Source organism: Gymnodraco acuticeps, unplaced genomic scaffold, assembly GCF_902827175.1.
Source record: "Gymnodraco acuticeps unplaced genomic scaffold, fGymAcu1.1, whole genome shotgun sequence".
NCBI classification, from domain to species: domain Eukaryota; kingdom Metazoa; phylum Chordata; class Actinopteri; order Perciformes; family Bathydraconidae; genus Gymnodraco; species Gymnodraco acuticeps.
Window position 1 is genome coordinate 602,557 of NW_022991720.1, and position 15,504 is coordinate 618,060.

Sequence of the window (15,504 nt, forward strand, 5' to 3'; positions counted from 1 at the left end):
TTTAAGCTCTGGGTCAAGCGTTTTACTCGCTAGAGCAGGGGTAGCCAACACTTAGTCGCCCGCGCGGCATGTTCTAAAAATAGCTCGCCAAGCAAATCCAAAATGTATAAAATACACAAAACAAAAAAGGAAATGTAATTACAATTATCTACCCTATGCATAAAGGAAACCTAAATCATAGCGAACTCTATCTACTTACTACAACTCTATATCTATCTAACACCCCTCCTCCCCCACCCCCACAATGAATATCGACGAATCACGTTCTTGCTTGATTTGCGGAACCAGAGTTGCAGTCGGGAAGAAAAGCAATGTGGCACCTCCCCGCTGATTTTCCTTCTGGCAGAATCTACACATCAGCCCCATTGAACAGCCTAGTCGTGCCAGCCTATACAACACATGAGGGGCAGAGTTTTACTCTGTGTGTATTGCAACTTGCATATATATTTATTGCACTTGACGCACACACACGCATGGCGTAATTTCCACTGGGGACCGGGGGGACATGTCCCCTGCTCTTTTCGATACCCTGTTTGTGTCCCCCCACTTTACAAATATATTTATTATTATTTGTTAACGCAAGCCGTCATCGCCACGGAGGAGAACACAGCCTCTGTGAGCGAGAGAGAGAGAGAGAGAGCGCGAGAGCTAGGGAGGGAGAGCGAGCGAGAGAGCTAGGGAGAGCACACCTTTATCTATTTAATATAGATAAAGTAAGAAATAATTCCAATGTGTGCTATAGTACAGTAAAAAAAAAACAGTTTAAAAGGGGAGTGATTAGTAAAATATACATAAAGAAAAATAAAGAATGTTAACTAGGTAACATAAGATAAGAATACACAAGTTTAAATGATTTGTTATTGGTTGTGATCATATTCTAAAGATGTTTGGATTATTGAAAAGTATACAGCTCCCTTTCATCTGAGTGTTGGGAGCTGTATCCATCAATTCATGTTGTGCTCAAAGTGCACCAGATTGATGCATTTAACTTCAACATTTTAAAAAACATCTTCCCGGGGGAGCATGCCCCCGGACCCCCCTAGAGGAGGTGAGGACCCCCCTAGAGGATGTGAGGTCCGTCCACCCCCAAATAAAGCAGGTTAAAATAATTAAATTGAATACATGTTCTTTTAGTAAACACTGCAAACGGGTCCCACAGACCCAAACAGCACACAAAGGTTAAAGGTAAGCATAAAATAATGTTAAAATGTGCTAAATACATACACTGCAAAAAACAAAAACAAGAGGACTAAAAGTAGCCCCCGACTTGTTTTATTTTTTGAAAGTAGCCCTCACCCTAAAAAAGGTTGGTGACCCCTGCGCTAGAGCTTCTCTGTGGATAATATAGTGCGTAAAGATAACGTGGGGTGCCACTTGTAAGACTCTTGCTTTCAGTCCTCTCTTTTTCCCCAGCATTGCTCCAGCACCATCTGTAAACACACCGATGCACTCATCCCAAGACAGTCACTCTTCTTTCATTTTGTTGTCAAGTTGTGTGAACATTTCCTCGCCTGTGCACTTTAGCTCCAGCGGGGTGCAAAACAGCATGTCCTCATTAAGTTTTCCATCAAAACTGTATCTGGCGAAAACAAGCAGTTGGGCAGAGTTTGACACATCTGTGGATTCGTCTAACTGCAAAGCATATTTCCCTTTCTTCACTCTGTCAATCAGCTGACACTTGATGTCCTGGGCCATGTCCGTGATGCGCCGGGATATGGTCCCGTCAGACAGCGGCACTGCTTCCAGCTCCCGTGCCTGTTTATCCCCATGCATTGCCCTACTCATAGCGATAGCAGCAGGTTTAATTAGGGTTTCCCCGATTGTGTGTGGCTTTTTTGCCTGTGCAATTAAATATTCCACCTCATATGATGCCTTTTGAGCCTTGGTAGGGATTGTTGTTTGGTTAGTTATAACTTTCTTTTGGCCTTGCAATTCTCTCTGCTTTCGGCGGAAAATATCTGCTGGTTTAGTAGCAAGAGAGGGGTGCTTCGTGTTTAAATGTCTGAGCATTTTTACGGGCTTTAAGCTCTCATGGGCAAGAACCTCAGTGCACACTACACATTGGGGATGTTGTGCTTCATTGATAATGAGGCATGTGAATCCGTACTGGATGAAGGCTGGTCCGACTGCTTACGGACCACCTTGCGGTCCTCCTCCTCCTCCTCCTCCTCCTCCTCCTCCTCCTCCTCCTCCGATGGCCTTTGTGATGGCGGCTCTCCTCCGCTGCCTTCTCCGCTGGCCTGTCTGCCTTCTCACTAGTTGGTATTAACCAATGTTTCATTTTGAAAAATGTATTAAAGAGCTGTTCAGAAGAAATATATTAGTAGTTGATGTGTGTTTTACATCTGTGATATTTACTGTGCTGTAAAGTGACCTTTGAGCTGCAAATGATACCGTCGTAAATCTGTCAGAATCAAAATGCCTTTATTTTTATTTTACCTATTAAACAGACTTACTTAATAAAAAATATCTAAGCACACGTTGTTATTATTATTAATAATACAAATAATAATAATTTAAAATATATTTGAAAAAAATAAAAATAAACACCTCAGGGGTCACATCAAGAGGATTCTGAAATCATCTTGCGACCCCCACTTTGGGAAACCCTGCCATAGAGGATGTGAAGTCCACCCCCCAGTTGAAACATGTTCATACCATACTAAATACATTTGAAGCCTTTTTATATAAGCTGTCCACCATGTCAATATGTTTCTCTTTTTGTAGTGTATTGGTCTTTTGTATTGGAGGTTTTTCATTGCCAGCTAAAACCTTGCCTCGGGCAGCACATTGGTCAGAACCGGCCCTGGTGTCATCCCCACAGCACCCCCCATTTGAAACATCTTCCCACGGCTAGGAGTCAGTCTGAATGGATATTAATACGGGAGTTTCTTTGATTATGTATAGGCAAATATGGGCGTTACGTGAAGCCCGCAGAAGCTGCGCCGCATTTCGAGTTGATTGTGATTGTCCCGGTGTAGGACGTGCGCAGTGTTTTATAAATCGGAATATTTGTGTGCGTATTTACTTGCTTTGTCCTACGTACGCCACCTTCCCACGAGAATCCTATGCAAGGTTTTATAAATGAGACCCCTGAACAGAGAATATGAACTGCTACCATCTAATGGAGAATCAATTAAGTCAGACTGAAGCATCCTTTGTGCTCCAGTGAATCTTCTCAGTAGCTGAATCCAGATCAAAATGCACACTGAAGGCTCTTTGAGCAGGTTTTCTCTCACTGATCCTGCTGTTATGTTAAATGTTTGTTTTTCATTTATTGTATCTTGATATTTGTTTATGTTGATGTTACACATGGAGCTGCTGTGATGCAAGTCACATTTCAGAATTGACCATTAAAGTATTATCGTATACAGCAACGTTCTAACCAAACAGTGCATTCATATTGTATTTTCTAAACAGGTTGTGATCTTTCATTTGGGGATAACAGTGATAGGAATATATTGTGATGAAGTGCACACTGACCTGAGCTCCAGGGGTCTTTTTGTTCTCCTCCATGCTGCTCTCAGTGCTCCTTCTCCCGCTGTGTTTCTGTAATAATCAACACAACTACAGCTGACACAAAACAAGACAACTCAATACAACCGACAGACACAACAAAACAAATATACAGCTACTTCGTAGGTTCATAGCAGAGGTGAGAAGTAACTAAGTACATTTACTCAAGAACTGTGTGTATTTGTTGAATCACCTCTGTTGTACAGCCTGAGCTGGATCACTGTTTTATATGCAGGCTTTTATACAGTTTTAAACAGTTTTAATACTGTATTAAACTGTTTTACCCCTGGCAGAAGCAGCTAGCTCGCATCAGCTCCGGTTAGCTCCCGGTGCTAACTCACCTGAACGAAGGTTGTTTTACGGGATCCTGCCATGCCGGTGTCTTCCCCCGGTGTTCCGGTGTCTTCCCTCGGTGTCTCGGTGTCTTCCCCCGGTGTCCCGGTGTCTTCCCTGGTTGTCACGGTGTCTCCTGAAGCCGCTAAACCCTCCCGGTTCTCCGGTAAATCATCCGGAGCTGTGGAGGCCATGATGTCTGATGTTGTAGTGAACTGCCGTAAAGATACTAGTACTGTTGCAAAATGTGAGGTGGTGGAGTACACTTAGTGACCGCCAGAGGGAGCCAAATACCTTATCAATAATAATAATAATAACAATAGATTACATTTGTATAGAGTCTTTCAAGGGACCCAAGGCCACTTTACATGCCGTCAACAAACAAACAAACAAACAAGCAATGAAGTATTAACACGTTATAATGAATGTTTGTTTTATTAAATCCTGTTAAACTGGGACTACAGCCATAGTTTTGTAATTTTATTTTTGCGCTGAGTGTCGTGCATTTTGGGAATCTGTCAGTGTTAGAGGATTCTTAGCTTTGGGTGAGTTGTTGCTCTGTTCACTCAGTTGTAAATATAATAATAATTGTGATCTACGTGTACTATTCTGTGTATAATCTATCTGCATTTATTGGTTATATATTATGTTTAGCTAAATGTCTTTAGATTCCGTAGTGTATCACTTTTTAAAAGAATTGTACATAAACTGAGAGTGAGCCGTTTTCCAGCTAACTAGCCGCTAACGTTGTGGAGGAGTGCATGTGGCATGTACGTCACTGATGTGAAACTTTCCATTGTAGAGCAACATCTCACTGTACTGTGGCTAAACTGTGGATCTGTGTGTCTATTCCATGGTTTGCAGGTATGTTTATTTTGAGCTGTTAAATGTTTTATTGAATACTGTTCATCTAAGTAATTTGATTCATCTTTATTGTCACAATTACAAACTAAATTGTAATAAATGTTATTTGGGTTTCTTTATATGTAGAATCCTTTTTCTCTAAACAAATGATACCACTATACGATCACTGTAAAAGTGTTAGAGGATTCTTAGCTTTGGAATAAAAGCTGATTGATATCTCAAACTGACTCCGGTGAAGTACAAGAAAGCAACAGCAAAGCAGGACCCAAGTGTCACATGAGCACTATACAACAATGCTTCAGCAATAAACTGAACAAATCGTTTTTAGTATGTAATTTGTTTTAAGCCCTGTGGTAACAAATGATATACACAGTTGCCATTTCAGCATACTGCTTTCAATGAGACTCCCTCATATACAAAGTTTTGCAAGGGCATCAAATGTTAAAAAAAGGGAATTAAATGTAACAAACAGAATATGAGCACTATATAACAATGCTGCTATGCTTATGAAAATATCCACATCGAAGGAAAAAAAAGAGACCGGGACAAAGAGCTCCATTAGGCAAAGCCATGTGTGCTACATAAACAGAGTCATGTGTGCTACAAAGAAACCAGTCAATGTGATCCCTGGCCCTGCTTTCCTTTGCTGAGCTTCATTAACTGCGGATCGTACTTTGTCACTTTCAGTTGCACACAAGCTTCAGAGTGGTCAGTTGGCATATTTCAGCTGTGCTGATGCTGTGCTGCGTTGACAGCTCCCAAGTGGGTGAAGTAGCGGACAGTGGAGGTGGACACGTCATCTGAAAAAACGGCCAGCTTTCTAACAAAAGCCTTCCATGTGTCAAACATATCCAAAACAGTTTGACCTGCGCCTTGCAGTTTCAAATTGAGCTCGTTGAGGTGTCCAGTAATATCTGTGAGAAACATAAGTTTCACGACCCATTTCTCGTCCTCGAGCTCTGGAAAGTCTTGGCCTTTTTCAGCCAGCAAGGCCTTTATGGCATCAAAGCAGCCAACAAACTGCTCCAAAACTTTTCCACAGCTTAGCCTAACTGCCGAGTGGAGAGGGAGATCTTTGTATGAGCTGTCCATTTCCTCCAGCAGGGATTGGAACTGTCGGTGTGTCAGAGCAGATCGCTTAACTATGAAGTCAACCATCTTCACCACTGTGGCCACCACGACCTCGTTAAGATCTGAATTTGACATCTTTGCACAGAGGTTTTCTTGGTGTATTATGCAGTGGAGTCTCATGATGGGGTGACCGACTTGTTTCTCAATTAATGTGACCGCTCCCTTGTTTCGCCCGGTTGTCACTGCAAACATGTTGCTTATGTCAATCCCTCGCTCCTCAAAATGCTCCATAAAAACTTTGGCTATGTCCTCACCTTTTGTTGTTTCAGGCATTGGTTTTAAGCAGCACAGCTCTTCTCTTACAGTCAAATCACAGTATCTTACCATGTCTGCCAAGCGTGGTATGTCATTCACGTCCACGCTCTCGTCCACGCTGAATACCGTGGCTTCTTTCAAACCAGCTGTCTGCTGCGCGCAAACGTTTTCTGCCAGTTCCTCGATGCGTCGTTCAACAGATCTGGTTGACACTGGAATTGCTTTTATTCTTGATTTTATTGTCTCTTTGTTTGGTAAGGAATTAAACAAAACCTCTGAGCTACAGAGGAACGCCTCCTTAATATATTCAGCGTCAGTGAATGGCTTTCCATGTTTCGCGATGCAATGAGCAATGCGATAGCTTGCTTCGGTAGAATCATTGTTAGCAGTGGCAAAGGCTTTGAGAGTGTTTGCCTGTTTCCCATAACCAGACACGGCACGTTTGATGGGTTCAGCCTTGTCTGCCTCATCCTTGAAAGTTGTCTTGTGTTTGGTCTCAGAATGCCGTTTGACACTTGACGTCCGGCAGACAACATTTTCCAGACATAAAATACACACAGCACGTCCTTCTGAAACACAAAACCCCACTCTTCTGTCCACGAGGGCTGGAATGTCCGAACATTTATTTTAGATTTCTTAGGTAGCGGACCTGCCATTGTCTACCGGGCCTGCTCCGTCACTGATTAAAACAATCTTTAGGCGGGAGTCATAAATCAATTTACCGTAAATAACCAACCTGATCTCACCAGAATGCGTGACTCCACCACGACTCCTTAACACTGCATTGCGTGGTGGACTCACGAACTTTGTTACAGTTACGTGTCTGCACCACGCAAACAACCCCAATGTAAAGTGAATGAGGCTCTTTTGTCGTGGTGCACACACGCATTTCTACAACGTCCTGCAGTGAGCTTTTATTCTTTAAAACGTTTTTTTTTTAAATCTACTTTATAGCTTGTAGTAACTCGCGGGAGGCTTCTTTTATTTTATTTGTATTCATAATCATTTTTATTTTTCGTCAGAATGTATTATGGTGCATTATTTACGAATTTTTGTTCTCAAAAAACAGTGCATTGTGTGTAATACAACTGTGATTTTTATTAAATTAGTTAGTTTTTAAGGAAGGCCAGAGCTTCAGCTGTGTCCAATAGATTGTTCCCTTTTAGTTAACGTTTTTTAAAAGAACATTATATTCCGATTTGATCATGTCCCCTTTATTGTATTACGGAGAGCAATGTGAGCGTCCATTCCCATTGGATAACGGAGGATTTTACACCCGGAAGTGAGTATTCTCTTTACTGTCGATTGATTTTACAGTGATATCTGCACTACTCATCAACTCAAAAACACCAGATTATCCTTGTTGATTACACAACAGCTCATGTGATTGGCTTAGAATGAAGGAGACATCTGATTGGCTATAGATAGAAAAAAGTACAAGTACGAATCGGCTGACCGTCAGGGGAGTCTAAAAAAACCCACACACGAATGCAAAGCGATCCGTGCACAGGAAGCTGGTTGTGTTTGCAGGTTCAGGGGATTTAAACGGGAAACTAATAAGTGAGGATCAAAAATACACATGTAAAACTTTTTTGTGTATTTGGATTTTATTTACATGTATATGAAACGGAATACATTTGTGTGTGCATTGAAAAACACAAGTATGGATCCGGAAATACAAGTTTGAATCCTTCTGTGTGCATGTGTGTATTATTAGACTGTTCTGAGCCCATATTCTCCTGGGCTCTGTGCTCCCGTTGGGCAAAATATAACATTTTAGATTTTGATTTTTAAGCTTGTTAGTTGTACAAAAGGGGAACACAGCAGCTCCTGGGCATTATGGAAGCCGGTTTGTTTTCCCACTCAGCGCGAACCGGATGTGACGTTTTGTGGGCGTTCCCTCGCTTGATTGATTGATTGATTGAAAAGTTTATTAACAGCTTGTATATTGGGTACAGTACAGTACAGCTCAAAACATACAATTGTTAAGGGGATGCAGACCAGAGAAAGACTTTCGTCTTGTTTACATCAGGGTCCCCCATTTCCAATCAATCATATCATTTAAGACATATTTGACATACAGATGGCTTATTTACAATTTTTATTTTAGATTTTGTTCTAATACATCCTAACCGGACATTTAAGACATACCAAGTCTACAGATATACAGTTAGTAACAGAGTCTAAAATGCGAGTATATACATAGATGGGGGGGGGGAAGCTGTCCATTGAACGACAGGTTGAGATTTGTACCATTACCGGGGCCAGTTTTGCAATGCTCTCCCCCGAAGGTGCTCTTTAAGAGAGGTTTTGAAGGTAAGTATAGTTTTACTTTCCTTTACAGTTGTGGGAAGAGCGTTCCACCTTGATGTGGCATAATTGCGAAACGTGTATTCCCCCTTTTTTGTGCCTTTTTTGGGTTTCACATGATTTGTGGAGCTCCCTCTGGTGTTATGATCATGGTATTCCTTGACCTTTGGGAAGAATTTTGACATGTACATGGGTACCATAGGGGTGTAGTGGATCTTGTAGACCAGGCCCATTGCAAGTAGCTGTACTCTGTCGTCTACTCTAAGCCATCCTAGGTTGTCAAAGTGGGCAGAGGTGAGGTGGGTTCTAGATGAAAGGTCAAGCAGTAGTCTGACCAGTTTATTTTTGCGATGTTTGAAGTTTTATTTTTAGCGCCTTGGAGGTGCTATGGTACCATGACGTGAAAGCATAGTCATAGTACCCTTGAATGAGTGCTCCTGCCAGAGTTTTCAGGGTGTTTTTGTTTATCAGAGAGGAGATCCGGTATAGGAATCTAGTTCTTTGATTGACGACACTATAGGCTTGTTTGAGACAAGCGAGACCTGCGCAGTTGCGATCAACGTCTTGCTCGTGCGTTGCATGATGGTTAGTCATTTTGTCCGACTTGCTCTGGAGGCTCGCCTTCATGAGACGTTAAAATCTCGCGGGACAAAGACGCCCGCAGCCTTGAGAGCGAGGCGCGGCCAGGCGGCGCAGTTCCTCTCCACGGGCTGCAGAAGCGAAATGCTTGATGGGAAACGACTCGCTCGAGCTGAGCGCTCATTGGTGGGTTTCACCCCGTGCTGCTGATGAAACTCTCCAATTGGCTCGGCAAAAGTTTGTTGTTGTTTTTTGTCAGTTTTACTTCGCCACTTCCATTCCCATTTTTCATCATTGTTCCACAATGTTTATCATCATGAAATTAATGTCTATATATTTTATACTATACTTGCACTGCTTACCGTTTTCATACTTTATATATCTTAGCATATTCATACACACTGTTCTGCTCTCAGGCTGCTGTGTATATCTAGTGTATTCATAGCCCTCACTGTTTATTCATCATTCAATTCATTCTATATGTTATTCTGTAGATTTTGTACATTACTTTTCACTTTACTGCTTGTTGCACCTGGTTAGAAGCTAAACTGCATTTCGTTGTCTCAGTACCTGTAATATGTGCAATAACAATAAAGTTGAATCTAATCTTGAGCAGGAACAAATGTATTTACTTAGTACATATCTGACATTAACGATTAAACACGCGTGCATTCTTTATAAATGCAAACCGAGTCAAGCCGACTCCGGAGGTGGCGGTATGCACCTTAAAGTTGTCCGACTTCAGGCGAGCTTTTTGAGACATCCCCCGGCTGCGATCGGCTATTCTCGTCTACTTTCGAGGCGAGCCGCAACGCGTCTCTAACAAACCTTGTATCTTGTATGTGTTTTTGTATTTGCAGCGTTTTTCTGTTGCGTTTGTTTTCGGGGTTTGTGTGTTGTATTTAGTTTGCATCATTTCTGTAAATGCAGCGTTTTTTTGTTGGATTTGTTTTCAGGATTTGTTTGTTTTTCATTTCATTATTTGCAGCTGTTTCCTACTTATGTATGTACTGTTGGACGTTGTTCCGCGTTTGCACCTGCGGCCACCGTACATGTACTACCAAGCAAGCATACTCGAGATTAGAGGCTTCTCAATTCTTAAATTTACCCTCCTTGACTCCTATCCTCGACTCCCTTCCTCGAGACTTAGTCCCGCCCACAGGAGATGCGAGCGGAGGACCGAGGAGGGGAAACGAAGAGAGAGGAGGGGAAGCAGCAGACGTTTAAATAAATGAGAACTCCTCTCCTCTGAGCGGTCATATTAAAGCGACGTCCGTTCATTATTACGTGGCAACAGCTGCATCAGCTGTCGAGTGTTTTGTCATAGCGCTGTATCTCTGTTAGATCAGCTGAACATTGTTCCCCCACATATTTACTTTGAATTCATTGAGAGTGCGGTATAATGAGACAATAACAGGCTACAGATGCGGACACACACACAAATATATTTATATACATTTATTTTTAATTTAAAGTATGAGAGCACTCTCACAATAACGTAACACTATCAGAGACTGGATATATCCCCCCCTCTCTCTGGTCGCTGAAATGGGGAATTGAAATTACGGGCCAAAAGTTGTATTTACAAGTAGGCTATTAAAAGTAAGCAGAGGAACACACACACACACACACACACCACACACACACACACACACACACACACACACACACACACACACACACACACACACACACACACACACACACACACACACACACACACACACACACACACACACACACACACACACACACACACACACACACACACACACACACACACACACACACACACACACACACACACACACACACACACACTACCTAGCTCCTACACACAGAGCTCCTAAAGCATAATCAGGCTACAGCCGTTGTGTATTTTATTATGTGAAGCACTAAATGGTTTTAGAAAAATATCGACTCTTTCTTTGTAGTTATCTACTAAACTAAAGCAAATAAAGAGAGCCTGTTATACTCAGTGATATTTATACATTATACACACTGCTCTGCTTTCTGCACGGACCTCACAGCTGTTCTCTCTGGAAACATCGCGTAGCGATGAAAGCAGTTTCTAAAATAATATCCAGGGGATGCATGCAGAGCTGTCATTGGCTGAGATAAGTCCGGCCGTCGTCACGCCTCCACCGTTCCCGGAAATGCATCCGCGGAGGAGCCGTGGAGGAACCATCAGTGTATCCTCGGTTAGAGCTCCTCGACGCTCGATCCTCGGTGTGCATTTAGAGAAATGAGATGTCCTTCAAAATGGCGAGCTGCAATTCATTTCCTGGTCAATACCGGAGGACCGAGGAGTCGAGGAGGGGAAATTTGAGTATTGAGAAGCCTCTAGTGACGGTACGTCCACTCCACACAGCAGCGTTAAAAAAATCTTACAATGCTTCTGCCCATTCATTTTGAATGGGGTGACGTCACTTTGCCTCACTTTTCGCCGAACTGCATTGTGGGAAGCAAAACGGAGATTTCCAGGCATCTCAGGATTCAAAAGTTGAGCAATGTTCAACTTTTGAATCTTCTGAAGCTTTCGGTGGAAGCGTCAGTCAATCAAATCATATGCCAATACAACTTGCTCTAGCCAATCAAACCGCTGCTTGTGTGTCAGGGGCGGGAGATTCATGTGATTGGTTGTTGGTCGAGCTTCAGACACGCCCGCCGGCAAGCTTTTTCCAAAGCCGCTGTGTGGACTTACCTTATTAGAAACACCCTAGCTCTGGACGCTCGACTGCATGAGAGGTTGAAATTTCGCGGGACAAAGACGCCGTCAGCCTTGAGAGCGAGGCAGAGCAGTTTCTCTCCATGAGCTGAAGAAGCGAAATGCTTGATGGGAAACGACTCGCTGGTATATCGAGCTGAGCGCTCATTGTTAAACACGACCAAAACTGAAGTTATTGTACTTGGCCCGAAGAATCTACGAAACAAATTATCTAAAGATATACTAACTATGGATTGCATTAATTTGGCCTCCAGTGAGACTGTAAGGAATCTTGGTGTTATATTTGATCAGGATTTATCCTTTATCGCCCACATAAAATCAATGTCAAGGACCGCCTACTTCCATCTACGTAACATTGCAAAAATCAGGCATATCTTGCCTCAAAACGATGCAGAGAAACTAGTCCATGCATTGTTACTTCAAGGCTGGATTATTGTAACTCCTTATTATCAGGGTGTACCAAGAAGTCAGTCAAGCCGCTTCAGCTGATTCAAAATGCTGCAGCTCGTGTACTAACCAGAGTTAGGAAAAGGGACCACATTACTCCTGTTCTGGCTGCCTTACACTGGCTCCCTATAGAACACAGGATATCATTTTAAATTCTTCTTCTCGCCTACAAAGCCCATAATGGGCAGGCGCCATCTTACCTTAAATAACTCATAAACCCTACTGTCCTACTAGGGCATTGCGTTCCAAGAATGCAGGGTTGTTGGTTGTTCCTAGAGTCTCTAAAAGTACAATGGGAGCCAGAGCCTTTTCTTATCAAGCTCCACATTTGTGGAATCAGCTTCCAGTTTGTGTTCGGGCGGCAGACACCCTATCCGTTTTTAAGAGTGCGCTTAAGACCTTCCTTTTTGATAAAGTTTATAGTTAGGGCTGATTAGATTCAGCCCCTAGTTTTGCTGATATAGGCTTAGTTTGTCGGGGGACATTTTACTTCTTCCTTCTCTCTGTCTATACCTGTGTACTCTCATGTTCCGATTAACCCAGCTTAGCTGAGCGCTCATTGGTGGTTTTTTACCATGTGCTCGTGATGAAACTCTCCAATTGGCTCCGCAAAAGTTTTTTGCTGTTTTGTGTCAGTTTTATGTCGCCACTTCCGGTCACATTTTTTATCATTGTTCCACAATGTTTATCATCATGAAATTAATATCGATATATTATATACTATACTTGCACTGCTTACCTTTTTCATACTTTATATATCTTAGCATATTCATACACAGTTCATACTGCTCACAGGCTGCTGTGTATATCTAGTGTATTCATACCCCTCACTGTTTATTCATCATTCAATTAATTCTATATTATATTCTGTAGATTGTGTACATTACTTTTCACTTTACTGCTTGTTGCACTCCTGGTTAGAAGCTAAACTGTATTTCGTTGTCTCAGTACCTGTAATCTGTGCAATAACAATAAAGTTGAATCTAATCTTGAGCAGGAACAAATGTATTTACTTAGTACATATCTGACATTAACGATTAAACACATTTGTGAATTATTTATGAATGCAAACTAGAGCACAGACGGAAGTAGTTTTGAAAAGTAATAAGTGGTTCTGTCTTTTACATGTATAGGATTCAACCCCCCTTGTATTGATTTGTTTTCAAATGAACAGACACTTGAGTCATTCATTTGTAGTGAGGTGTTATTTCTTGCAATTCTCATATACCATTAAAGTTAAACCAAATCATTACAATAATAAACAATAATGGATTTAGTTCTTATTTGTATCACTCAGTGTTTCCAATGACATTATGATGGCATCGGATGCAGGTAATTGCGTGGTTCTGGTGTTGTTGGACCTGAGTGTGGCGTTTGACACAGTGGACCACGCCATCATGCTATAGACTCAGGGAGTGGGTAGGCATCTCAGGGTCTGCCCTCCAGTGGTTTGCCTCGTACCTCAGTGGGAGAAGTTTCTCCGTGGCGGTGGGCCCGTTCTCATCACACAGCACTCCCCTATCCTGCGGCCTGCCCCAGGGTTCTGTTTTAGCCCCCCTTCTTTTGGCCCTTTACATGCTCCCATTAGGCCCCTTAATTAGCCAATTCAAGGGTGTCTGGTATCACTGTTACGCAGATGATATCCAGATATATTTCTCTTTCAAACCCGTCAAAACGGAGAATTTAAACACCCTGATTACATGTCTGTCTGCAATTGAGGAGTGGATGTCAAGCAACTTCCGACAGCTCAGCTCAATGCATCAAAAACAGAAATCTTGATCTCAGCGGCTGATAACATCGCCACTAAGGTAGCAAGCCACCTGGGTTCATTTAGTGGTAACGTTAGGGCAAACATAAAAAACCTTGGTGTAACCTTCTATCAGTCTATGCTACTAGACAAACACATCAAACTCCTGACCCGTACCTGTTTGTTCCACCTCAGGAACATTGCCAAGCTCAGGGGCTTTCTATCCAATGCAGAACTGGAGATGACTATCCATGCCTTTATTTCATCCAGGCTTGATTACTGTAATGCTCTGTTCTCCTGCCTCAACAAAACATCAATAAACCGGCTACAACAGGTCCAAAATTTTGCAGACAGATTACTCACTCGTTCCGAAAAAACATGCCACATCACTCCGATCCTTTCTGCCCTGCACTGGCTCCCTGTCCATCTCAAAACCCAATGTAAGGTATTGGTTTACACATATAGAGCTGTCCATGGCCAAGCCCCCGCCTACATTAACCACCTTATCCACCCTCACAGGGCCCTGAGGTCCTCTGAGCAAGGCCTCTTAAGGGTGCCCCGAATCAGGCTAAAAACTAAGGGAGACCGTGCCTTTGAGGCGGTGGCCCCTATGGAAGGAATTCCCCCAGTAACTGAGAACCTCTGTCTCACTGGAGGTTTTTCAGGGGCAGCTAAAGACTCACCTTTTCCGACAGGCTTTTGGGGTGTCGGAGGAGGTGAGTTTGTAGCTGTTTTTCATTGGTGTTTTATCCTATCTTTTACTGGATGTGTTTTATGCCTTTTATTACAAACAAAAACATTTTTCCCAATGTTTAATATCTGTTATACCAGTCCCATGTTTATTTTTTCTATTATTATTATTTTAAGTATTATTATTAATAATAATGAAATGATTGCAGCTTAACGAGGCTAGCAGTTTAACCATGGATATATAATATTTGATATATGGAATAACAAGGCTATTAGAAAACTATGGCTGAAACACGGCATAGTAAAACATTTCTTCATAGTATCCGACCATTTCTTAGTAACTTTTGAAGTACTGTTACGAGACTACAAAGCATTAGTCAAAATCTCCTGCAGCAGAAACCTATCTGTTAGTGCTATAGCCAAATTTAAGAAAGAGATTCCATCAATACTTAACTCGATAGCATGTCTGCATGTAAGGGAGGAAACTTATACAAAATGTACACCACCCCAAATTGATCATGTTGTTGATAGTGCTACAGATGCGCTGCGAATGAAATTAGACTCTGTTGCTCCTTTGAAAAAGAAAAAAAGAAAACAACATAGACTAGCTCCATGGCATAATGCCGAAACCCGCAAATAAAGCAAAAGTCGAGACAACTTGAAAGGATATGGCGTTCCACTAAACTTGAATAATCTCGTTTAATTTGGCATATTACTCTCAATGAATATAAGAAAGCACTGCGTAAAGCGAGAGCAGCTTACTACTCTTCATTAATAGATGAGAATAAGAATAATGCAAGATTTCTTTTCAGCACTGTAGCCAGGCTGACAGAGAGCCACAGCTCGATTGAGCCTTCTATTCCCATAGCACTCAGTAGCAATGATTTTATGTGCTTTTAACGAT

The 15,504-nt window shown here is 42.1% G+C and overlaps 1 protein-coding gene across 4 annotated transcripts in view; it reads right to left on the reverse strand.

Moving 5' to 3' along the window:
- Positions 1-15,504, reverse strand: part of LOC117534730 (zinc finger protein 678-like) — a 101,459-nt gene that overhangs the window by 65,000 nt on the left and 20,955 nt on the right. Inside the window, exons 1-2 of one of the 4 annotated variants that reach the window (XM_034198973.1) lie at positions 3,858-4,045; positions 3,484-3,549 (exon numbers count right to left, since the gene is read on the reverse strand). The exons of 2 other annotated variants lie outside the window; for them this stretch is intronic. In XM_034198973.1, coding sequence (XP_034054864.1) covers positions 3,484-3,549; positions 3,858-4,043 — 252 coding nt within the window. In that variant the 5' untranslated portion in view covers positions 4,044-4,045. Of the gene's footprint in view, positions 1-3,483; positions 3,550-3,857; positions 4,046-15,504 lie in introns of those variants that run through there. One more of the 4 variants, XM_034198974.1, reaches the window with a different exon arrangement.